General features: G+C 41.4%; 1 protein-coding gene across 3 annotated transcripts in view; it reads right to left on the bottom strand.

Annotated features, from left to right (window-relative positions):
• ANK1 (ankyrin 1) overlaps positions 1 to 24510 on the bottom strand; it is a 1899552-nt gene that overhangs the window by 898757 nt on the left and 976285 nt on the right. For 2 of the 3 annotated variants that reach the window (XM_044082993.1, XM_044082990.1), the window contains exons 21-23: positions 19761 to 19853; positions 3122 to 3194; positions 2794 to 2814 (exon numbers count right to left, since the gene is read on the bottom strand). In XM_044082993.1, coding sequence (XP_043938928.1) covers positions 2794 to 2814; positions 3122 to 3194; positions 19761 to 19853 — 187 coding nt within the window. The remainder of the gene's footprint in view (positions 1 to 2793; positions 2815 to 3121; positions 3195 to 19760; positions 19854 to 24510) is intronic. The other variant, XM_044082992.1, reaches the window with a different exon arrangement.

The following is a 24510-nucleotide window of genomic DNA, read 5'->3' as shown; positions in this document are numbered from 1 at the left end:
CCCTTTGTCCGGTAGTTTACTAAGACAGAGGGTATTGTCCTGATTGCTCATAATGGAGTAGCTTTGCCGTCTGAAATGCAGTTTAGATTTGAAAGCAAGACAATTGCTCTGGGTAAAGATTTTAAAAAGGAGTGTACAAAGGAGCAGATTGGTTCTGCTATTTGCAGGTACCCAGTTAATACATTTAAGAAGGTCACATTGGTGGGTCCTGTGATTGCCGAGCAGATCAAATTTACATATTTTTTTACTTTGTTAAGTATGAACTGGATAGCTTCTGTATTTTCACTGGAGTGAGAATTAACCACAATGGTCATAGTGAGAATCTCTAAGCAACATCTATTGTTCCTGTTTCATTGTAATAACCCCTGTACTTTATGGGGGGCGCAATATCTTAGATTATTCATAAGTATATGCTGCTCTAATGGTGGCACCTTAACTACCTGAAAGAACTGTTTTCAAACAAACGGTGTGAATGCAAACTTCTAGAAAGGATAGACAGAAGTCATCTTGTAGGGGCTGTCCCATGCACTTCCAGAGGCAGTGGCCTCTAATTCAGTATATTTAGTTAGGAAAATGCAGTTGTCTCATACTCAAAAAGTACTTACGTTTATTGAGTTAAATGGCTATTTTTCTTGTTATAGAAATTGGTATTATTTTATTTTCCTTTGTCACTAGGACATTTTAATAAATCAGTGCATTTATGTACACTGTATACAAAGACTTTTTTAATTTGAAGGAGAAAATAACCCAACAGATGAAGGCTGAAATTCTGTTTCCCCAAGAAAACATCATCTCATTACTATTTAATGCACAAATCAGTTGTGCAAAAGTACATATATTACTTTCATGCAGGAAAAAAAGTAAAAACACTTGTCTTTCAGTAGTTAGCAAGCCGTAAACAAAGTACTTACAGCTTAGGAAATATGCAAAACATTTGTTTTTAAAGTGTTTTGATACACATGGACTGCAAGAAAGACCTAACCAAGGTAGACTCTTTACTGTGTAACACCTTAAACCTGCAGCAGTGGAGGCTCATGGGAAGTCTGCAAATGAACCCATAAGGACATACTACTGCTTCATCTGCCTGGCTTCTGAATATCCATCACTTTTTATTTATTTATTTATTTATTTTTTTCATTTTTAACTCTGTATGGGCGCATTCCGGTCAATAAAGCCAAACCCTGGTAGATGTAAACATCCCATTTAGTAAAACTGCAAGAAAGACTTAGCAAAGCTAGCCTCTTTACTGTATAATACCTTAAACCTTCTTAAGTGGAGACCCATGGGATATATGTACATTGTCTGTGTGACCTTTTTCCCTTTGGTTGGGATTATTACAAGATAAGAGGCTATGTAATGAGGACAAAGACCCCAAGAGCTGCATCATCACTATGAAAACAGTAGACTAATTTATAAGAAATATTTCTAGCAGATAAAGTGAAAGAAAAAACTAGTACTACAAACATGAAAAGCAAAACTCTGCATCGCAAATATTTCTGAGAACATGGTGTGTTATCAGCAGAACAAAACTGTAATACTGGTTATACTGAGATAAGCAGCTATAAAAGTCAGGGCAACAGGAAGAACAACTGTTTTCTGTTTATGTAAATGTTATTGAGGGTTCGAGAGGTAAGTTAAGACCTAGTTAACTGCTGTCTGTCTTGAGTCGCGAAAACTTCAGTCAAGAGCATGAACGTGTATGTTGCATTTATACATAGCAGATCTTTCTGCTGTAGTCTTCTTCCTACTAAATTTGTTGCAGTTTTCTTGATCTAAATTCTTGTAGCAATTTTTAAAAGAGGTGTACTTACAAAAAATAGTTTTAGTTTATAGTAAAAACTGTTGAATCAGCTGGCCTAGTAATTCTGAATAAACAAGCAAAGTGGGACTTCATATCATTTGGCACCTGTTCCCACACATGCAGCCATCTTAGAACTTGTTTCACTGCACTTACAGTATTAATATACACTATCACAATTCTTAGTTTACTTCTAGCACGTGTGTGTGTGTGTGTGTGTGTGTGTGTGTGTGTGTGTGTGTGTCTGCGCACGTGCCTATATATCTGTTATTTCTGACCTTGCCCAAGTTATACCTTTTTCCCTAATTCTGCTAAGCTTTGTAATGAAACTGTATTGTTCCTTTTTATTAGCTTCTAGTCAAGAATGAACATCACTTTTATGTATTTTACTCATGAATTAAAAAATAAAGACCAGTTTATAAGCATAATTTGGGTCATGCAGGACTTGTACACCGCCTAAATCATTTCAGCAAAAGTGTGCATCTTTAAAATGTATCTACATTATGCTGACAGACTGATTTTCCTCATGCTATGGCCCAGGATGTTAGTCTCTGTACTAACATGGCTCTTTAAAAAACTGAATATACTTTCTTTCAGAATGGTAACCAAAAACTAATAAAGGCCAGCTCTAAAAAGAATCCAACTTACTTGTCTCTCCTAGAAAGTATTCCTCAAGCTTCAAGTAGGGGAAGAAATTTTTCACTTAAAATTAGTGCTTCTTTTGGAATTGGGCCCAGTCTGTCTCTGCCTTTTAATGTAAATCAATCCATCTATCTAACATAAGATGTGTAGATAGATTTAGTATCAAGTGACTGATAGCTCAAAAGTGATCAAAAGCAAAGCCAGAGACACAGAATGAGAAGAGGGCAGCTTTAATGAGTAATACACTAAGATATGCTGGAATTGATAAGCTTGGAATGAAGTTGAAGAGGCAGACAGATAGACAGACAGACACACACACACTGAACTAGAGAAAAGTAAGAACTGGTTCATACCTATAGGAACATGTATAATGCCTGAAAGGTAAAACAAACAAAATGTCACTGGTTTACAATCAGACAGACAGCAGATATGGAATAAATTCCAGTGAAACGTAAATGACAAATGAACAGAAAACAGCCAAATTTAACATAAGTGAAATACAAATTAAAAGACGGTAACATTTAATCAATATTTCAAAAGTAAACTAGTGGGAAAAACTGGACGCCAAAATACAATAAACTGTTATGAGCAGTGAGGATACACTCCAGAAAACATAAATTATTTTAGATCAGAATGATTCATTTTCAATTCTGACTTTTTTGTTTGTTTAAATGTTCTTACCTTCATCCTCTGACACATCTAGAATTTCATCCATTGTTTCGGGGAAACTCATCCTGTGTTTTTCTGTTGTTGTCTGGAAAAACATAGTTGAAAGATATAGTTACATCTGAAGTTACACAACTGTGTAATCTGTCCAAAAGTGAAAGAACTAATGCGTCACCATTGTGCTAACACAGCCACCTGTTACACCATCAAATATGACAAATGATCTTTTAGCCAAGACATCAGTGACCTACAGCAATATACATTTTCTTCCATCTTTGCACATTATAACAGGAGAAATTTGCTTCCTTGGAGTTCTGAGCCACAGCACAGATATTCAAGACAAAGAAATGGCTTGCTCACTGTTATCCTCAAATACTAATAACCAAATCAACCAACATCCTTAGGACTTAGCAACCACTTTCCAACCTGTCTGACACCTAGGGAAAAAGAGTGATTGGCAATGCCTAGCACATCTTTTCAAGGAGATGGATCATTTCACTGCTACAGTGGTCCTCAGCAAAGCCTGGCTGTGTTGAAGGTGGAATGATAACCAAAGAGAAGCATCTCCACCCGAGGTCAAACCAGGTACAGTGAAATATGGTACTGACAAGGAATCACATAGGTTCATAGTTCATTCTTCATAGTTAGTTACTAGGCTTCAGTCCAGGAGACCATTAAGAAGCCTAGCCCAAAATACCATTTGTCCCAAAGCACTGTCTGGTTAAGTGACGTCATCAAGGTCACCCAGTAGGTAAATCAAGGTGGAAAATTTCAAACCTGTAAGTTTAATGTAAGAAGCTGCCCATTAATTAGTTAATAAATTAGTAGGAGCTTCAGTCCTCTGAGCTAACTGCCAGACAGACAGAAGTCTACAGCACCTGGCATTCCAGGCAGTACCTCATCCAAGCACTAATCAGGCCCAACCCTACTTAGCTTCCAAGATCAGAAGCATTCAGGATGGTATGGCCATATATAACAGTACCCACTTGTTAACCAGCTAGGTGCAGTGGGCACCCAGTCCCTTTTCAGTTCTAACCTGGGAATAACATCTGGTTACGTGACCTGTTCAAGGTTACACAGAAAGCAAATGAAGGCATCAAGCCCTGTGCCACAAGAACTACAACTCAGACTTTTAACCTTCTATGCCAACTGCTATGCGGTAATAAAAACTAGAAAAAGTCAATGAGTCATGTGACCCACATAAAATGTTTCCATTGTTACTCTTTCCATTTCCACAGAAGAAGGAATAAGGTAATCTGACAAACCAACTCCTCAGAACAATTATTGTGGCTGGATAATATTTCAGCCTGTTTTCCATGTGTATTTCACATTATCGTGTATTCAGCCTTCAAGAAGTGCCCCAGGAGAACAGTGGGAGTGAATAAGTGACCATATCAGAACTCGCTCAGAGTAGAATGCATATAACATTAACAGGAAATAGCAGTGAACATGCAAATCAGTCTAGCTGCCTCTCCAAAGTCATATACAAGAATGAAAATACACTATTTTATAAAAACAAAAACTCAAATTCATGTTCCTTGTTCAAAACTGAAGTTGCAGAAGTAAATTAATCCCTATATTTATGGATACTTATAATATATATATATATATATATATATATATATATATATATATATATATATATATATACACACACACACACACACACACATATATGCATATATATAATGCATATATATAATATATATATATATATATATATATACACACACAAATGCATAAACATATAAATATACATGCACATATACATAGAAACATACATACACATATAGGTTCATAGGTGTGCACTAGGCTAATGGCCCTGGAGCCTTTACAAGCCTAGCCCATAGGATTACCCTGGCATCATGCCAACCGACCTTAGTTCCCAGTGCCTCTGTCGAGCAGAGCCACTGGAATGATCCCCGGGGTGAATTTTCTATTTCCCATGCACTCATCAAGATTTCTCTTGAAGAGGGCCAGTGAGGTGCTCTGCTTGACATGTATGGGAAGTGTATTCCATAGCATGGGCAGTCTCTTTGTTATGAACCTGTCCCTCCAGCATGTTCTGTTGATTGTGGTAATGAGGTTGAGGTCTCTGGAGTGTGTGGTGTGGAGGGATTGGGATTTCTTTAGATGTAGCATTTCTAACAGAGCTGGGTCAGACATGGCTTTGTAAGTCAAGCAAAGATTGCCTCTAAGTAGGCAATATGAGACAGAGAATAGTTGGAGTTGTTTGAGTCTGTCCATATAGGACAACTGTTTAAGGCCTAGGACCCTCTTCATGAGGTACTTTTGTGGCCTCAACAGTTGTTGCAGGTGTCTAGTGAGGTGCATGCCAAATGGGGCATTGTACTCGATGATTGGCCTAATAAGGGAAGAGTAGAGGGAGACAATGACCTCTCTTTCTTCCTGTATGCAAAACCCTTAGTAATGAGATGTGCCACATAGAAGGACTTTGTGACCACAGTGGCAATGTGGTGGTCAAAAGAGAGGTTGCTGTCAGCCTTTGCTCCCAGATCTCTTATAACTCCTTCTGTATTCAGTGGACTATCATCGATGTGGTAATTCATGGGAACTGGGTTTTTCCCAAAGGGGACAATGGTTCTGACACCAGTTGCTGGTCTCAGTCAGGCCTCTCTGTAGGATGTCAACATTGCTTGAAGAGTTAATAATAGCTCCCAGCTTGTAATCGTCTGCGAACTTTGTCAGCCAGAGACCCTTCGTGTTGGCCTGGTCTTCAGAGAAGTAGATGCCAAACAGGAGAGGATCCAGGACCGAACCCTGTGGGACTCCACACGTGACTGGTCGGCAGTCTGACTTGGAGTCAGCTACTTTTACACTGTGGTTCTATCTGTGAGCCAGTTTGCAACCCACCTACTGATATAGGGGTTGATGCCTAGCTTAGCGAGTTTTTCTATGATTCCTGAGTGGGGAATGGTATCAAAGGCCATGGCCAGATCAAGGTAGGCTGTATGAACCACCTTGCCTTCATCCACTGCTCTGGTGACTGACTCAGAGAAGTCGACCAAGTTGAGCAGGCATGATCTACCCTTCACAAAACCAAACCGTGTGGGATCCAGAGTTTGGATATTCCCTATATCCTTGTTTATTAGGTACATGATGATGAGTTCCATAGCTTAGCATATCAGACTCGTCAGGTTAATGGGGCGATAGTTCCCAGGGTTTGTAGCTGCTCCTCCTTTGTGGAGAGGGATGACTGTAGCAGTGCACCCATTCAGTAGGGACAAAGCCTGAGGTGAGGCTGTGATTGAACAGGGCAAACAGGAGAGGTGCCATTTTACTCTGTAGTTCATGTAGAACACAGCCAGGGATATTATCAGGTCCTATAGAAGCTGTATTCCTGGCCTTGGACAGTGCTGTTTTAATCTGTGCACCAGTAATACTGGGTACCTGGCAATCTACTGCTTTGGAGAAGTTTTTCATGGTGGTTTCCTTTGCGGGGGGGGGGTATCCAAGGTGATTAGTTTGGGGTCGGATCTAACCAGGGAGAAGTTGACTATTGGTGTAGAGCAGTGGTCGCCCATGTTGGTAATGACCAGGTCAAGGATATTGCTATCTCTAGTGGGGGTAAGAACGAGCTGGTCCAGGACACTGGAATTAATGAATTCCAGGAAACATTGGGAAAGTGTATTGGTACATGAGTAGCTTTCCCAGTTAATGGAGGGGCAGTTGAAGTCGCCCAATATGAGGGTGTTAGGTTGGACCTTAATATTCTCCAGGGTGCTTAGGAACGTGGAGTGTGAGTCTTGGGACATGGTTGGGGAACTATAGCAGGCTACAACATGAATCGCTGTCTTACCCAATGTTAGCTGCAACTAAAGTATCTCAGATGCATTATGTTGGGCTACCTGTCTGGAGGTGTGCACATCCTTTATGAATATGGAAACACCACTGCCTTTGGAGCTTCGGTCCAAGTTCTGGGGCTGAAAGGTGTGGAATGAATTGTAGTATGGTAGTGCAGGGGTGCTTTCTGCTGCCTCAAACCAGGACTCTGTTATGGCACAAATGTCTATGTTCTCCATTTTAAGGAGTGTGTCGAGCAAGTGCATTTTGAGATTTAAACTTCTAGCTTTGAGCAGCATGACCCTCAGATTGCATTTGTTTGTAGCTGCTATGATGGTACTTTGGTTTCTGGAACACTGCCTAAAAAAAGGCACTACAGAGGTGGCAAGAGCCTTGGCCAGTATCCAGAAGCCCAGGAGTGACAGATGCAGGCCATCTCTGGCAAAGCATCGAAGACCGTCAATCATGTCATCCCAGGCAGACAGATACTGGATCCCCTTAAAATGACACCAGAAACTTAGTCAATTGTTCAAATCAATCATTTTCTGCTTGCACTGTGGTATCATTCTGAGTGATGGTAGGATGCTGCTCAGGGCTAGGGTCATACCTGCCTGGGCTACATAATCCGAGAGCTCCCCCATGTCTCTCTTCATGTAGTCCATAGAGGTATGTCTCTGGTCATTCACGCCCAAATGTACAATGACAGAGTCATATTTGTACTTGTTGTTGAGGTACCTGAGTGCGTGCATTATGTGGTGAATCCTGGCACCTGACAGGCAGCTGACTGTTACTTTCTCCTTATACATCCTAGTGAGTGGGACATCAGTGTGCCTCACTATCGAGTCACCTATGACTAGTGTGTTGGGCATGTTGTTTTGCCTTAGGGGCTTTGGTTGAGTGGCACATTGTTTAGGAGAGTTGTATGTCTCTTGATTAGTGTTGTGTTGTGGTGGTTGAGTGCATTTCTGCTTAGAGGTCTCTGCTGTTTGGGTAGATTTTTATTGAGAGCCTCCGCGAAGGTGGGTGTGTGGTTTGTGTTTTTATGTGAAAGCAGTGCCGATGTGTGCTCTAAAGGGCTATGCGTTCAATGTGGAGTGGTGCAAGTGTTGACCTTCTTCTCTTGACCAGCTATTCCGGGTCTTGGCTGGAGAGTGCGTGGCTTCCAGTTTGGATATATAAGTGCATTTCTCACAAGTCTGAGTGCTGGGAGGTAAGAGGAGAGGGTTGTCAGTGTATATGAGGCAGTTGCTACATTGCTTCAGGATGCCCAAGTTCTCCAGGCTGATAGGAGAAAGCACAGGGAACTGACCTTTAGACATGCCTGGAGGGGTGGGCATTAATAATAATTAGTGGAGCTGTTTCCTTGTAGAACGTTTAGTGCTGGTAGCACTTTTGTGTGCTACAATAGTTACTACATGAAGTCTGGTAAAGTGCTAGACTAATAAGCTAGTAAAAGTGCAGGAGAGGCGAGAACTAGCAGATCTAAGAGAAAAAGTGAACAGCAGACTTTGGTACCGCTCAGAAGCTTACAAATAGTCTTCGATACAGCAAATCTGTATCTGGACTAGACTAGTTACAGGAAAGGTGGGAAACAAGCACAAACGTGGACATTTAAACCAGAAAGTTGAAAGAGATGGAAGAACTGTCCAAACATCCACTAAACTACAATTTCTGGGCCAGAAACCACTCCTCTTGTGGTAGATAGGCTACCTAGTGCTTACCACTCCCACTAATAAGCTAGAAGGCTTCCCTCCAATGCAGAAAGGCTTGGGGGGCTCAGAAGCTTACATACAGTCCTCAGAAGCTTACAAACAGCCCTGGATATAGCAAATCTGTATCTGGACTAGACTAGTTACAGGAAAGACAGGAAACAAGTGCAAACATGGACTTTTAAACCAGAAAGTTGAAAGAGATGGAAAAACTGCCCAAACGGCCAATAAACTACAATTTCTGGGCCCAAAACCATTCCTCTTGTGGTAGATAGGCTACCTAGTGCTTACCACTCTCACTGATAAGCTAGAAGGCTTCCCTCAACACAGAAAGGCTTGAGGGGCTCAGAAGCTAACAAACAGTCCAGGATACAGCAAATCTGTATCTGGACTAGACTACTTATAGGAAAGATGGCAAACAAGCGCAAACGTGGACTTTTAAACCAGAGAGTTGAAAGAGTTGGAAAAACTGCCCAAACGGCCAATAAACTTCAATTTCTGGGCCAGAAACCACTCCTCTTGCAGTGGATAGGCTACTTAGTGTTTATCACTTCCATTGATAAGCTAGAAGGCTTCCCTCCAACACAGAAAGACTTGGGGAACTCAGAAGTTTACAAACAGTCCTGGATACAGACTAATTTCAGGAAAGGCAGTAAACAAGCTTAGAATCTTTTTTTTTTTCAGAAAAGTAGCTAAAACAGCACTAAAAACAATTCAAGTGCAGTGCAAGCTAGTGCACTATCAGCTGAAAAGCACACTCAGTCAGAACACAAGGAGATTTTATTCAAGGTTTTTTTTTTTTTTTAGTAAAGTGGAAAGGGAGAAAGGAGGAGCAGAAGATAGTTCAAGGTTAAGAACCTAAGTTGGTTGGCCTTCTCAAATGTTCTCTCTGTATTAGGTAGAATGATCTAATGACACTAGACTGGGAGGATTGTCCCAGATCAAATATACAGTAGTAGCGGGCAACTTCAAAGCCACCAAGTATAAGAAGAAGACACCAATAGGGAGGGAAGGTGGTTAACACAAAAGCTGTTAGACCAGTATTTAACACAGCAGGAATAAGGGTATGAGAAAAACAGCAATTTCAGCACAGACCAAAAGCCAGCAAACATATGTCTAAATCAATCAAGCAAAAATTAGGACAGTGCAGAACTTTGAACAGAATTGCCAAAAAAATATAATTATCAGTTTTATATTTCGAATTGTTTGAGAAGCACTCTCAGTCAGAATACAAGGAGTTTCTAGCAATGAATGCAGAGATTTACAAACAGAGAATATTATTAATACCAGCTAACCTTGAGACAATCAGATAAAACACAAAAGGTGTAAGACCAGTATTTAACACAGCAGGAATAAGGGTATGAGAAAAACAGCAATTTCAGCACAGATCAGAAGCCAGCAAATATATATCTAAATCTATATTCATTAACTGGAGCTGCTCAGAGTTAGGTGACTTTAGCCAGAGATCTTGAGTGCATTAAAACTGAAATCCAAGGCATCCACTGCAAACAACTAAAAAATAAGTATATTTAAAGCCTGTATTGCAGTTTGTTAAATGTATTTATTTGAATTGTTGCTTCATTTTTGCTGATTGTGTCTGCATTTTTTTCCTGCAGTTTGAAATTTTGTACTACTGCCTTACATAGCATAGGCTAAATTCAGACCTGCTGAATCCAGACTACTTGGGATCACTATGCTCTTAAACCAGCCATCTTACATTAAGAGGGCTTTCTTGCACCCTTGTGGCAGATGTGTGTAGCTCAGGACACATCTGAGTTGGGTATCACTGGAGAAAGGTTCAATTTGGTATTTTGTCTTAAAACTGTTGAATTTCACCTGTATTTAAGCCTCATGTTTGTCTAGCTGTGCATTTCACAACGGGGGTTAGTGCTGCCCTGTATAGATGTAAACACCTGAAAAATTAAATTTTCCCAAGATGTCTGTCAGTAGAATTTTCCCAAATCCCCTGTTGCTCTGCGGGCAACTCCTACATTATACACGAATCAAACTTACTCCCTCCCCATCTTACTATGGTATAAACCTACTATTATGCATGGCCACTTTCCCATGCGCATCCATAGATAATGCAGTAATTGCCTCATGTACACTGACAACCACTTAGTCCTGAAACAAACAAATACTGTAGGCGAGAGGTGTAATTACACTATCAATTTGGAAGCACTACTTTCACATAACCTGTTTGATGTCTTGTTTTATGTTGTCAGCTCATGCACTTCACCTCTCACACAAATTCAAAACACGAAACATAAACCCATACATGCAGGTTCTCACTAGAAGCCTACCAAAAAATCAGAGACCTCCCAAGTGCAAATTATCTCCACACACCACAACATGTATAGAAACCACTGCACATAACAACACATATTAGTGCCTCACCAATAAGCCCCTAAGGCAAAACACTTCAAAACCTAATGTTTTGGTCATAGGAGATTCTATAGTGAGACACACAGCTGTTCCCCTCACCAGGCTGGACAAGGAGAAGGTCATGGTCTGCTGCCTATCGGGTGCCAGAATTCATCAAATCACGCATGCACTCAGGTCACTCAACAAGTACCATTATGACTCTGTCACAGTCCATGTTGGGGTGAATGACTTGAGACATACCTCCCTAGACTATATGACTGTGTGTCCCAGGCAGGTATGACCCTAGCCCTAAGCAACATTCTACCTTCACTCAGGATTATGTCACGATATAAACAATAAATGACTGACTTCAACAATTGGCTTAGCTTCGGTCTGGTGTCATTCCAAGTGGATCTAGTATTTGTCAGTCTGAGAAGGCATTATCAACAGGCCATGCTGCTTTTCCAGAAATGGTCTGCACCTGTCTCTCCTAGGCTTTCGGATAAAGGCTAAAGTACTTGCCTCCCCTATAGTGCCTTTTTTAGGCAATGTCAAAATGACAAAATTTTTGACATAGCAAAATCCACTCGAGACAAACTCAAGATTCTGCTGCTAAATACTAGGAGTCTAAACATGAAACTGCAGTCCATGGAAGCAGCCCTCACCTTGGAAGATACTGATGTCTGTGCAGTCACTGCAACAGGGTTCAAGGCTACGGAGAGCACCCCAGCTATGCAAGGCTACAATGCCTTCAACAAGTTGAGACCTCAGAATGAGCATGAAATGAAAGAAAGTTAGAGGCATATCCTTCTTCATTAAAGCCAAGTACACCTCAAGACCGGTCAAACAGTATGACTCCCTTGAACAACTCCATGCCCAATTAACTAATTAACTATAGGCAAGATACCTTACCACATTATTGTTAGCTATAGGTCACCCTACATGAACCAAGAAAAGCACAATGCCTACCAGGACTTACTGGAGTCACTTGACATACAGCCCAACACCTTAGACATGGGAGATTTCAATTATCCCTTCATCAAATGGGTAACATACACGAGCTCAAACATGCTCACCCTGAGGTTTGTGGACTTTGTCAATGCAAATGCTCTAGAACAGATAGTCTGCACCCCTACAAGAGGTTCTAATGTTCTTGATGTAGTACTCATCAACATGGCTGGTCACTGCACTGCTCCCTGTGTGATGCCCTCCCTTGTAAGGTAGGACCATAAATCAGTCTCTTTCAAAGTAAGTATTGGACCCCACACCTCCAAAGGAGCAAAAAAAAAAAAATTAAGAAACTTCTCCAAAGCAAACAACAGTCTAATAACTGATGGTAAACAAAGTTTTATACCCCCTGCAATCACAGGCAATAATGATTCCTATGTAGAGATGTACCCAAATGCCCTGTATAATCATCTTAGTAACTGTATAGACTCTGCTGTAACTTTCCAGATTAAAACCAGGCCTTCAAACAGATTGTATGACAAAATGACAAAACATATGTCCAAGTGCAAGAAGCAACTGCCGCTGCAGAGGAAGAATTCCCTCCACAGATTGAGCAAGCAAATCAGAAGTCTTAAGTCCTCTAAAGCTAATTATGAAGCTAAAACAGCATCCCTAGTCAAGGACAATCAAAATACATTCTTAAAACTACGTGCGAAATCTAAAAGGGAGTGCCCAGCTATGTGCAGAAGTGGTAGCAGATGATACCACTCACACTACACTGGAGGATACTGCCAACCTGCTAGCTGACACATTTGGCACAAACTTCACCCCCTATCCCCACCAGCCATATCCCAAAGCATACCTGACACCAGTTCTCTACTTAGTATCTCTAGAGATCAAGTCATGTCTGCACTGTCCATGGCCAAAAACACAGCTTCAGTAGAACCAGATAAAAACCAGATTGCTTACTAAGCAATTTAAAACAGGACCTAGCTGACCCACTTGCTGTCCTCCTCAACCATAGCCTGAGAACTGTCAGAATGATGAACAGCAACAGTAATTCCCTTGCATAAATGGGGGGTATCAATCAACCCTGGGAACTACAGACCCATAAGTCTAACCAGCCTCATCTGCAAGGTATAATCATGGACCTTTTCAACAAGGACATAGACAACCTTCAAACTCTAGACCCAACCCAGTTCGGCTTTGTTAAGGGTAGATTGTGCTTACTGAACCTGGTAGACTTCTTTTAGAGATTCACCAAAGCCCTGGATGAAGGTAAGACCGTGCATACCACCTCCCTGAATCTAGCCATAGCCTTTGACACAATTCCTCACTCGGGTAACAATGAAACCTCTCCCAGCTAGGTGTTAACCATTATATCACTAGATGGGTAGCAAACTGGCTAACCAACAGAGCACCTCTACCAGTAGACCTGTCACCAGTGGCATACCACAAGGATCTATACTGGGCCCTTTACTATTTGGAATCCATTTCTTGAGGTCCAGGCTAAATAGATGGCCTATGCCTTACTATGTTTGGTGATGATTGTAAACTAGGCGCAATCCTTCAGTCTCCCCCTGAATGATGTTAACATATTACAGGAGGGACTAACACAAACAAATGACTGGTGCCAAAGTCACAGTCTAAAACTAAATGCAAAAAAGTGCACTATTATCCCATCTGGCAAAGTGGAATTCCCCATTAATTACAATATTGACAGCACCCCTCTAAGTTTAAACCCAGTGGTGCAAGATTTGGGAACTCGACAGCAATCTGAACTTTGACCACCAGATTTCCATGGTGGTAAGGAAAGCCTTCCACATTGCACATCTCGGAAGTAAAGACATTGCATCTAGGTCTAAGTATCTTATAATCCCACTTTACTAATCAGACCATTAATAAGAGTACAATGTTCCCTTCTGCATGTATCTCACCAGACACCTGCAGCAACTGGAGAGACCACACAGGCTTCTCACTAAGAAGATACAGGGCCTCCAAACCCTGAACTACATGGACAGACTGAAAGTCCTGTCATTGTACTCTATTATATAGGCTACGGACAGGTGACTTGTGCCTGGCCTACAGGGCAGTCTCTGACCCTGTCCTGATGGAAATACTGCATATCTGTAAATCAAATGACACTAGAGTCAGTTGATCTAGGGATCTCAATCTTGCCAGTGACATTAACAGAATATGCTGGAGAGACAGGTATGTCTCCCAGGTATTGTCACTGCTCTGGAATAAACTTTCAATTCATGTGAAGCAGAGCTCCTCAATGACCCTGTTCACGTGCAACCTTGACAAATGGATGGGTGACCACAAATTCACTCCAGGGGTGGCAACCATGCCCTCATATACTGGAGTAGTCAGTGCTGATCTGTAAAGTACATCCATCTAACCAAGGACAATTGGGACAACCCAGGATTAACATGGCCTGGCTTATAAAGGCTCTAGGACCACTAGTTTAGTAATCTCCTATGTACTTATGAACCCATATAGATACAAACAGATAAGGTCATAGTTTATTTGGTCAACACTAAGTTGTGTGAAGTAAGTGAACTGCAGTCAGATTTGAGTGAAGGGTTTTTTGTATGACTGTGCATCTGGGCTTCTTCTGGATTGGTCAGCAAAGGTATGCAGCAAGGCTGAGAGTTTGTGTGCAACTGTGTGTGTTTTAGGGTTAGGGTAATAAGGTAAGGGAATAGATTTATTGTGTGTGGCATCTGAGCTGTCTTGTGTAGTATTTGTATTCTGGAAAGAGCTTTTGTAAGGTAAGCTGCATGGCTAGGCAGAGGCAGGGGTAGGGTTAGTGTTAGCAACCGTTACTAAGATGGAGCGGGGGAGGGCAATGATTTAATGTGGTCTACACTAAAAGATTTCCTTAGTGCGACTTATTGTCACTAAACCTTTTTATTTTGCCCCTCCTCCCCAATGCTCAACGCCAAAAACTTGTTAGGGCCAAACACAGGAATAGGTCAAATGCATTTATCTGGCTGGTCAGATATTATTGCCTGTTTATTGCTTAAGAAGAATACACTGCCTAATCTATGCCTGTAAAAAAAAAGATACTGACGGCTGGGCTTCACAGCGTGAAAGAATAATTTTTTTTTAGTAAAGAAAATGGTGTTTGTTACAGGAATTATACCTGTGCAAAAATGGTTAATCAAGAACAAAGGAAAATAAATGAGCCTCTCTCTCAACATTATATAGCTTTGCAAGGAAAAGTCAGGGTATTAACTGAGGAAGTAGATGCGTTAGGCAGCACTGTCTTTAAGCAGAGAGAACAAACAAAAGTGATAGTTTCTGAGAATGAAAATGAAATGATGGAGTTTTACAAAGGTTTTGGCTGACCCTCATAAGGAAAAGCAGTGGCAAAAGAAAACAATGTAATTACTGATTTGTCCAAAACCTTTTCAGCTTTCTGTGCACATGGAAACAGTGAAATAAAAAAGTATGCCTGAAAATGCTAAGTCAAGTGACATTGCAATACAAAAAGAAAAACAGCAAATGATCTGATGTTCAAACTTGAAACACAAAAGAAAAAAGTCAGACTCAGACCCACCCTGACACTGTGTGTTTACAGAGTGAAAAAAGAAAAAAAATGTAGTAGGAACTATGTAAACTGTCCTGCCTGATACAAAAGTGAACCATTAAAATATACAAATTTGTACTTGCTGACAAATTGTAGACACCCTTTCTAGCGGTAGCCTTGCGGACATGTTCTTTGTGTCTAAGTCTTCACCTATGTAGGTGATAGATTGACAGGGCAACAAGGCAGATTTTTCGAAGTTTATTGTAATGTCTAACTGGGAGCAGATTCAGATTGTGTAGTCCCTGGCTTGAAGAAGTTGACGCCTGGTAGTAGCAGTGAGGAGCCAGTCGTCTAGATATGGAAACACCTGGAATCCTTGATGTCTCAGGTGAGCTGTGACCACTGCCATACATTTGGTGAACACCCTGGGGGCTGTGGTGAGACCAAAGGGCAGAGCTCTGAACCAGTAGTGACTGGCTCCCAGCTGGAAGCAAAGGAATCTCCTGGAGCGACTGCCCATTTTGATGTGGTAGTTTGCATCCTGAAGATCTATGGAGCACATCCAATTGTCCTGTCCCAGAAAGGGTAGAATAGCCTGTAGCGTGACCATCTGAAACTTTGTTCTTTGAACAGACTTGTTTAGTTTGCTGAGATCCCGAATCGGTCTCCAGTCCCCTGTCTTTTTTGGAACCAAAAAGAACCTTGAGTAAGTTCCGGATCCGTGTTGGTCTGCTGGGACTTCCTGGATGACTCTTTTTTTCCTAGCAGTCTTGAAACTTCTATGACTGCTTGGTCCCTCAGATTGAATGGAACATTTGGAAGGGATTTGCTCGATGGTAAGGGGGGTTGAGAGAAGGGTATTTTGTAACCTCCGGATATAACTGACCGTACCCATCTGTCTTGTGTTAAATTTAGCCAGGCTTTTGGGTACAGTGAAAGTCTTCCCCCGACTGCCTCCAGAGGTAGGCAGCCGGGCAACCCTTCAGGGATGCTGAAAGGGCTTCTCAGAGAAGGATTCCCTGTTGCCCTGGTTCTGCTGACCCCCTCTGCCATGAGGGCGGCGTCTATTGTTGTTATTTCCTCCTCTGCTCCTGGAGGAAAAATGACTACATGTGTTAGGCGAGGCTCCCTGGGATTTTCGGAACCACATTTTACCACTCTTCTGACCCTTGGGGTATGGTCTGGAAGGAGTGGAAAAACAGACTCCCACGGCAGAGAGAATCGTGCCTTCTTGCTCACACCTAGTCAAAGTGTCTTTCACCTGTGGTCCAAAAAGAAAGGAACCATCAAATGGAGTGTTGGTGAATGACGCTCTAAAGGGTTCCGCAAAGTTACGCAGCCGCATCCATGCATGTCTCCTAAGGGCCACGCCCGTGCCTGCGGCTCTGCTCGCACCATCGACTGCATAAGAGATGAGCCTCATGGAGGAGTTGACTACAGAATTAAGGGTCGCCAGCTGGGAAGCCACTTTAGCTTGAGCCCCCTCAGCTGATGGATCTTGAAGGGTATTTCCGCGCTCTTTAAGGAGATCCCTCTGAAGCCGGGTAAAATGGCATAAGTAGTTCAGTCACCTCATAGAAAAGGTCGCTGAAGCAAACATTCACTTCCCATATCTGCCCATGGTCCTAGACTCCTTGTTAGGAGGATGGACAGACAAAGAGGCTTCCGCTAACTCTTTTTAGGTGGCTGCTGCTACCACCATGACATCAACAGGAACACCTTTGGTAAGGAACTGCTTATCATGGGGTGCTGTGATGAACTTACCAGGTCTCCTCGGAGTTAGTTCCACTGTATCCAGGGCTGACCAAGCCTTTCGAGCCACTACGGACATAAGTGGATAGAAAGGCGGAGAAACCCAGGAGGTGGAAGGTCGGGAACTGAACGCATCCAGGAATAAAGACTCATCCTCGGTAGGGGCTAGGGATTCCAGTTCCCCTCTGCTTAAGCATTTCGAGGATGTCTGAAAAGGAAACATCTTCAGAGGGGGATCTCGGGGACCCTTCCAAATCATCTAAGTCTGTATCGGAAGTGACAGACTCGGGGGAGTAAATGTGCTTCCTCTTGCACTTCTTCTTACGAGGGGGCTCCTCTGAATGTTCAGGGGTGGCCTCGGAAGAAGAGGAAACACCCAATGAGGTGCCCTGAAGCGCCAGTTCCCCACGCTTGGGGTCTGGAGGAGGAGCAGAGGATGGCACAGGCACAACAGGGCATGGAGCCGGTGGGGCCGATAGTGGAGCTGACTCAGCGGCCAGCACACTCCTCATGACATCGAAGGCATCCCTGCCTCAATGCAGAGAAGACTCCGGTTCCGAGGAAATCAGAATCCTTCTCCGCACCAAGGGAGATGGCTCCAAGGCTGATGTAGGAGCCAAGCTCACCTGTGCCGAAGCTCCGAGAGAGAGAACGGGGTTGAACAAGGGTCCGATGCCACTCACCCCCTCACAGCCAACGATAGAGCCCCGGTGCCCAGATCCCTCGACAGATGGCACCATCAAGGGAATCGGAGCCGATGACGGAACCGAAGGAGATAAAGTTATCGGTGCCAATGGTTCCACTACTCGAACCCCTATGAACTCCAGCTCCGAGCTCAATGGAGTCAGAGGAGGAACATCGATAGAAGTGGACAGAGCCAACACCTGTTGAGGGCTGGACAACATTTTTGCAAGTGCCTGTGACTTTAGCAACCTACTGACCACTCTCTCCACGTCGTGATCAGAGAGCCTAGAGGATCGATAGGAGTGAGAAGATCTGTGACTGCGCTCGCTTTGCAGCAGGGGAGACCGAGGAGCCGAATGTATCGATTTCAGAGAAGGGGACCTCAGCCTCTTGTGACTCCGCGAAGGCTCCGAAGTTTCTGATGGAGCCGACGGGGAGATACTCTTATCGGTTCCAGTCGGAACCAAAGTAGCAGGTAAGGACTGAACCAAAGACGGCTCCGAACTTGGAGCCGATGATTTAGTAGGTTTAGGGGATTTCACAGGCTGAGTCTTGGCCGGTGAATCCTAGGGCTTTAAAAGGCCCCTAAGAATAAGCTTATTCTTACGCTCCTGCAGAACTCTTGGACTAAATGCATGGCAGATAGAACAAGAGTTCTGCAGGTGCACAGCGCCTAAACAATAGACGCAAAAAGTGTGCCCATCTGTCAGCGACATTTTCTGACAGCATGAGTCACACTTCTTGAACCCACACACCTTGGATTCTTTGGACATCCTGTAACAGAAAAAATACTACAATAGCTACCAAACAAAAACACAGTACAGACTAAAGCTAAAGTTTTTTTTTTTTTTTTTTTTTTTTTTTTTTAAATAGGAAAGCCTCTAACTCAAATGGCTAGCCTATAAAGAAGATAGAAGGAAAGCCTCTAACTTAAACGGCTTACCTGACAGGAATAAGGAGAAAAGGGGGAAGGGGGAGAACTCTCTAAATTAAACGAGTTCTAAGGGGACAGAAAGGTATCTACAAATACACTGTTACAAACACAACAAATATATGACTAACAACTAACAAAAATCCCTAGGAAAAGGCCTATTTAGTAAAAAAGTTCTATAAAGAAACTTTATACAAGCCTGAGCCAGAAAAACGACACCTCGCAGCTGAAGCAGCAAACGAGATCTGGGTAGCTATCGCTAGGCATCATGGGATAAAGGGTATCCTCGAGCCAGTAAACAGCCCTCGAGCTATAGAAGATGGCCGAGTCAGAGCCGAGGATCCCAACTAGCAAGAACGAAGGCAAGAGAGACAACTTAACATCTGCTTTTCACTGTTTCATAAGGACTCATTACTGAAATATAACACCAACAAAAAACTGGAGCAGTCTTGCTTGCACTCCATTTATACTTTGAATATTGTACTTTTTTTAATAGTCTTAATTTGAATATTGTATTGTATATATTTGAATTTGTACTGAGTGAATATTGGGCAACATGTATAAAGTACTTCCAAGCACTGAGACTTTTATTTCTCACAAAAAGTCTAACCTTCTTATATTTTTTTGTGAACTTGGCTATATACTTTTGATAATTATGGATATTTTCACATCATAATGATATCATACTCTTGTGTTATCTTTTGAATGAAAAATAAATTATGTTCAAAACACATCCTAGTGCTGTGAAAAGTGACTCCTCAGTCATAGTAGGTTCCCTTAAAAAACAGACAGTCACAAGCACGCACACTCACTCAGCAATTTTAAGTCTTATTTCTCACTACTCCAGATTATATAAACATGACCTTTTTTGCAAGCATTTTGAGGACTAAAATACATAATTGTGAAGCTTTTTTAAAAGACACTCACCACAGTGGTGGTCTCTTTAGTGACAAGGCGTAGCACATCCGTAACTGAGATATAACCAAGACGTTTTGCTATTGCCAGGGCTGTTGTTCCATGCTGTAAGAGTGCAAGAGTTTATCATCAGACAACATTTTTCCAGAGCTTCTCTAGCATATTTTCTCTTGTTTTTTGTGTTACAAGCACCATACAGAGTAGTGTTATAAATAATGGTTTATTTCTTTGTTTTAGTAGCTAGGTTGTCAAGCTGGACCAGCCCCATTTATAGGAGAGGCCCCTCAAAGGAAGCATCAGACAAAACAATATCCCACACTCTGAATGATATTCACATATTAAGTGAGAGAGAACAAGCAGACAAAAACAAATTTCCCATCATTAATACAGTGAACACACACAAACACAGATACACTTTTAGTGATAAGGAACAAGTAAATATTGAAGCAGAGAACAAAAATTGTGTGTGACAATTTAAATATAATCAGAGCTGCTGGTCATGTACATTAAAATATATTATGCACATTTATACATTTATATTAAGAAAAGCACAGTAATTTACAGTAATATTGCAGTCCAAAATACCTAGAAATGTCAAAGCCAGCACACAACAATGTCAAGAAACTGTACTGTAATAAAGTCTTATGAAGGGACTGAGTGTTAGAACAAATACAATAAAACAAATACAAATACAACCCCTTGTGGGTTTTGAATGTTGAATGACTGTTAAGAGACTAAACTGCTGTAGAACTGTCAGAGACCTGGATGAAAAGTAGACAGACTCAAGTAAAATGCAACCAATCTTCAAAGAAATGGAACTCTACAGCTTTTGACTTACTGAGTAGAAAGTTTGTGCAGCAACGTTTGCCAATTTACTTCTCAGTGGCATAATACCTCAGCGGTACTCTTACACAAGTAGTTTGTGAATACAGCAGTCTCCCTTTCCCTGAACTCTCTCAGTGAACACTGGCTACTGGGTAAACTCCATTTTAAATACACTGGCCTGGGGTGCTGTTATATGGTGGAATACCACTAAATACACTGACCTGGGGTGCTGTTATATGGTGGGACACCACTAAATACACTGATCCAGGGTGCTGTTATATGGTGGGACACCACTAAATACACTGACCCAGGGTGCTGTTATATGGTGGGACACCACTAAATACACAGATCCAGGGAGCTGTTATATGGTGGGACACCACTATATACACTGATCCAGGGTGCTGTTATATGGTGGGACACCACTAAATACACTGACCCAGGGTGCTGTTATATGGTGGGACACCACTAAATACACTGACCCAGGGTGCTGTTATATGGTGGGACACCACTATATACACCGACTTGGGGTGCTATTATATGGTTGGACACCACTAAATGCACTGATCCAGGATGCTGTTATAAGGTGGGACACCACTATATACACCGACTTGGGGTGCTATTATATGGTTGGACACCACTAAATGCACTGATCCAGGGAGCTGTTATATGGTGGGACACCACTATATACACTGACTTGGGGTGCTGTTATATGGTTGGACACCACTAAATGCACTGATCCAGGATGCTGTTATAAGGTGGGACACCACTATATACACTGACCCAGGTTGCTGTTACATGGTGGGACACCACTAAATACACTGACCTGTGGTGCTGTTATATGGTGGGACACCACTAAATACACTGACCTGTGGTGCTGTTATATGGTGGGACACCACTCCTCCCACTTTGGATAACTGCTTTTCACTTTTTCATAAGGGCTCATTACTGGAATATAACACCAATGAAAAACTGAAGCAGTCTTGATTGTACTTCATTTGTTGCTAATCAAGATTGTATTGATCAAACCGACTAAGTATAACCAGCCCTGAACTGAACACTGTTACCTCTGCCTTAATCTAGCAGTAGTGTTCTAACTATGCAGTCGTAGTGATAACTCTAAGCATATCATGTCACCATCTTGTATTATAACCACTGCCACCAACTTTTAAACTAAAACTATAAAACATTTTATATTGTAACATCTATACTACCAGACAATTAGCAAGCAAAACACTAATATATTTCACAGCAGCCAATGCTAGGGCAGTGCGGATGCAGGTTTGTCCTTGAAATCTCTATATGAAACTGATGAATAAAAAAAAATCCAAGCTGTGTAACTGACATGTGCCACATCTGCAGTACAATGTTTCAGAGCAGACAAAGGTGTGTGGGATGATACAGTAATTGTCGGCATACTCATTAGATTGAATTAATTTTTAAACTTGTGTTGGTAATTAATTTATTATTACAATATCCACTGCCCTTCAGCTCCCAGTTATCATTGTTTAAAATGCTAGTGCTATCCTAGTGCATAGCAGTGGTGATGTGGGACATACTTCAGCTATAAATGTAAGTAAAAATCTCTGTAAATGCCCTAATTTATAAAAAGCAACACAGTTATACCTGATTATGACTAAGATGACATATCGGTCTGACCCTATTATTTGAACAGGACTAGTGTGAATGTTCTAAACTAGTAAAACCCTATCACAGTACAGCAGGAAACAGCTTGAAATACATTGCTACTATTTTAAACAAATGCTTACTGTTTGATACCTGTTCTTTTCTGTTCTCATGGCCTGGATCCAGTAAAGGTTGGTCATTTTTGCATGGAGCAATAACTGTAGAAATACAGGGATTACTGCTGTGCCCTCAATCTCTTTTTCTATAAACTGGCCAACTTCTACCAGTAGAAGTGTTTTTTCTATCAGTCTTTCGCTATTTTCCACTCTAATCAGCTGATCTAACTCTCTCTAATATCTGTATCGATTTTCCCTTTTCATCCAGCGCAAATCTCCTGCTGCAGTATTCCTCTATCAAGCAGGAATCAGCTTTCCATCTGGAAATGATCTTCCCAAAAGCTGTTAAAACATTGGTTTGCCATCTTGCAGCATCCAGCTATAACATCCTGAATGACTGGTAGCTACTAGAATTGAATACTGTAGGTTTTTATTAGACTATATTAAGTTTACTCTAAAGTCTGCAACAGAATTTACATCACCAGATGAGCCGCCATCCAAATTCACTGTGCCATACCTTTAAATATACCCAATTTTCTCTGACGCAATAACAAAGAGTACAGGGTGCAAAACAAAGCTTAGTCCTAACTATCTAATCATCTCCATTTTACTGATATTTTTACCCTTGACTTTCCTTGTTTTTGCAGTGCCCAGCTTTGTTGCCCTTCCCTACCTAAAAGTCCCACCTACTCCATTACATCCAAACATATGGACACCAAACCCCACCCACTTACATTTACAACAAAGAACAAAGTCACTTTACCCATCTCACCTATATCTACTTTTATAATCCACACCTCTTCCAAACACATATTCTCTCTGTTTCTACAATACTACAAACCTTTACATGCTTTCAAAATGTTTTAAGTGCACATGCTAACTGCACTGACCCTAATACTACTGTTGCACACAACCTCATATTATACACAACTTTATTTGCAAAACACAAACCCCGCAGTCACGTACACTTTCTCCCTGAACACCTTCTAGAACTGTACCATAGCTCCTTGCTTATACAACACATCACTCGTCCTACTCTCTAAATTCAAATACCAAAACCCTCATCTCACCACTGGCAAACAAACTAGGTATAAATGACTAATCTCCATCACAAAGACATAATCCAGTCTCAAAGTGGTGATATCCACCCCAATCCAGGCCCTGTCTACTGCCCCAGCAATACACCCCAACCAAATCATTTCATCCAAAGTATCTGCAGCAAAGTAACAGAAGTGTATGCATGGATAGCCCACCAGTCTCCTGGCATAGTTGCTATAACAGAAACCTGAATAAAAGATGAAGTAAAAGGCAATGAAATTACACTTCTGGTTACAACATCCTCAAAGCAGATAGGAAATCCTGCTGGGGTTGCAATACTATTTAAAGTACACTACCACTTACTCCTTCAAAGCTCTATTCCACCATTCAACAATGAAGACATTCACATTGTCGTCCTTAAACTTAACATAAGTTTCATACGTAACACAGTAACATATCCCTACAGGCAACGATATTAACATTGCAGAAGACCTCATTTGTTGAGTATATTTAAACATTCCTCAAGAAACCATTATCTAGGAGACTTCAGCATCAACTATTAAAAATAATTTCTCTGCCTCATCAATATTACCACTCTTCCAGACTCACTAAGTGACCATCTTCCCACATTTGTTATAGGAAAACACAGTTATCTACAAAAACAAGACCAGTACAAACAATTTCATAAATTAGCATCATTCCAGACAGATGAATTCATAAATAACTTAAAAGCATACAACTGAATATGTTAAAAATACTATCCCTAGATGAAGTGGTACTTGGAACAAAAACAGTAAAATGTAACCCTGCTCTCTGGCCAACAAAACATACCAAAAATAATGATTCAAAGAGACATAGCCGGGAAAAAAAATGGCACAAAACAAACCCCTAATTAATCTACAAAGCTATACACAACTTAGAAACCCATCTGTACATAAGATCAAAACAGACAAATTACTACTCTAAATTCCAAACACCCAATCAAAATAGCCCCCAAATATTCTGGATATCAATAAACCAACTATTAAACCCTGACCATTCCTCACAACTTACCCATTCCATAAATAACCAAGTTGATACCATAGCAAACACATTTAATAACCTCTTCATTGAAACCATACATTCACCAATCAGTCACAAGAGCCCTGCCTTATCCCTTC

This window comes from Protopterus annectens, chromosome 9.part0 (genome assembly GCF_019279795.1).
Source record: "Protopterus annectens isolate FY-2018-M chromosome 9.part0, PAN1.0, whole genome shotgun sequence".
NCBI lineage: Eukaryota > Metazoa > Chordata > Ceratodontiformes > Protopteridae > Protopterus > Protopterus annectens.
This window is presented reverse-complemented; position numbering and strand designations above follow the sequence as displayed.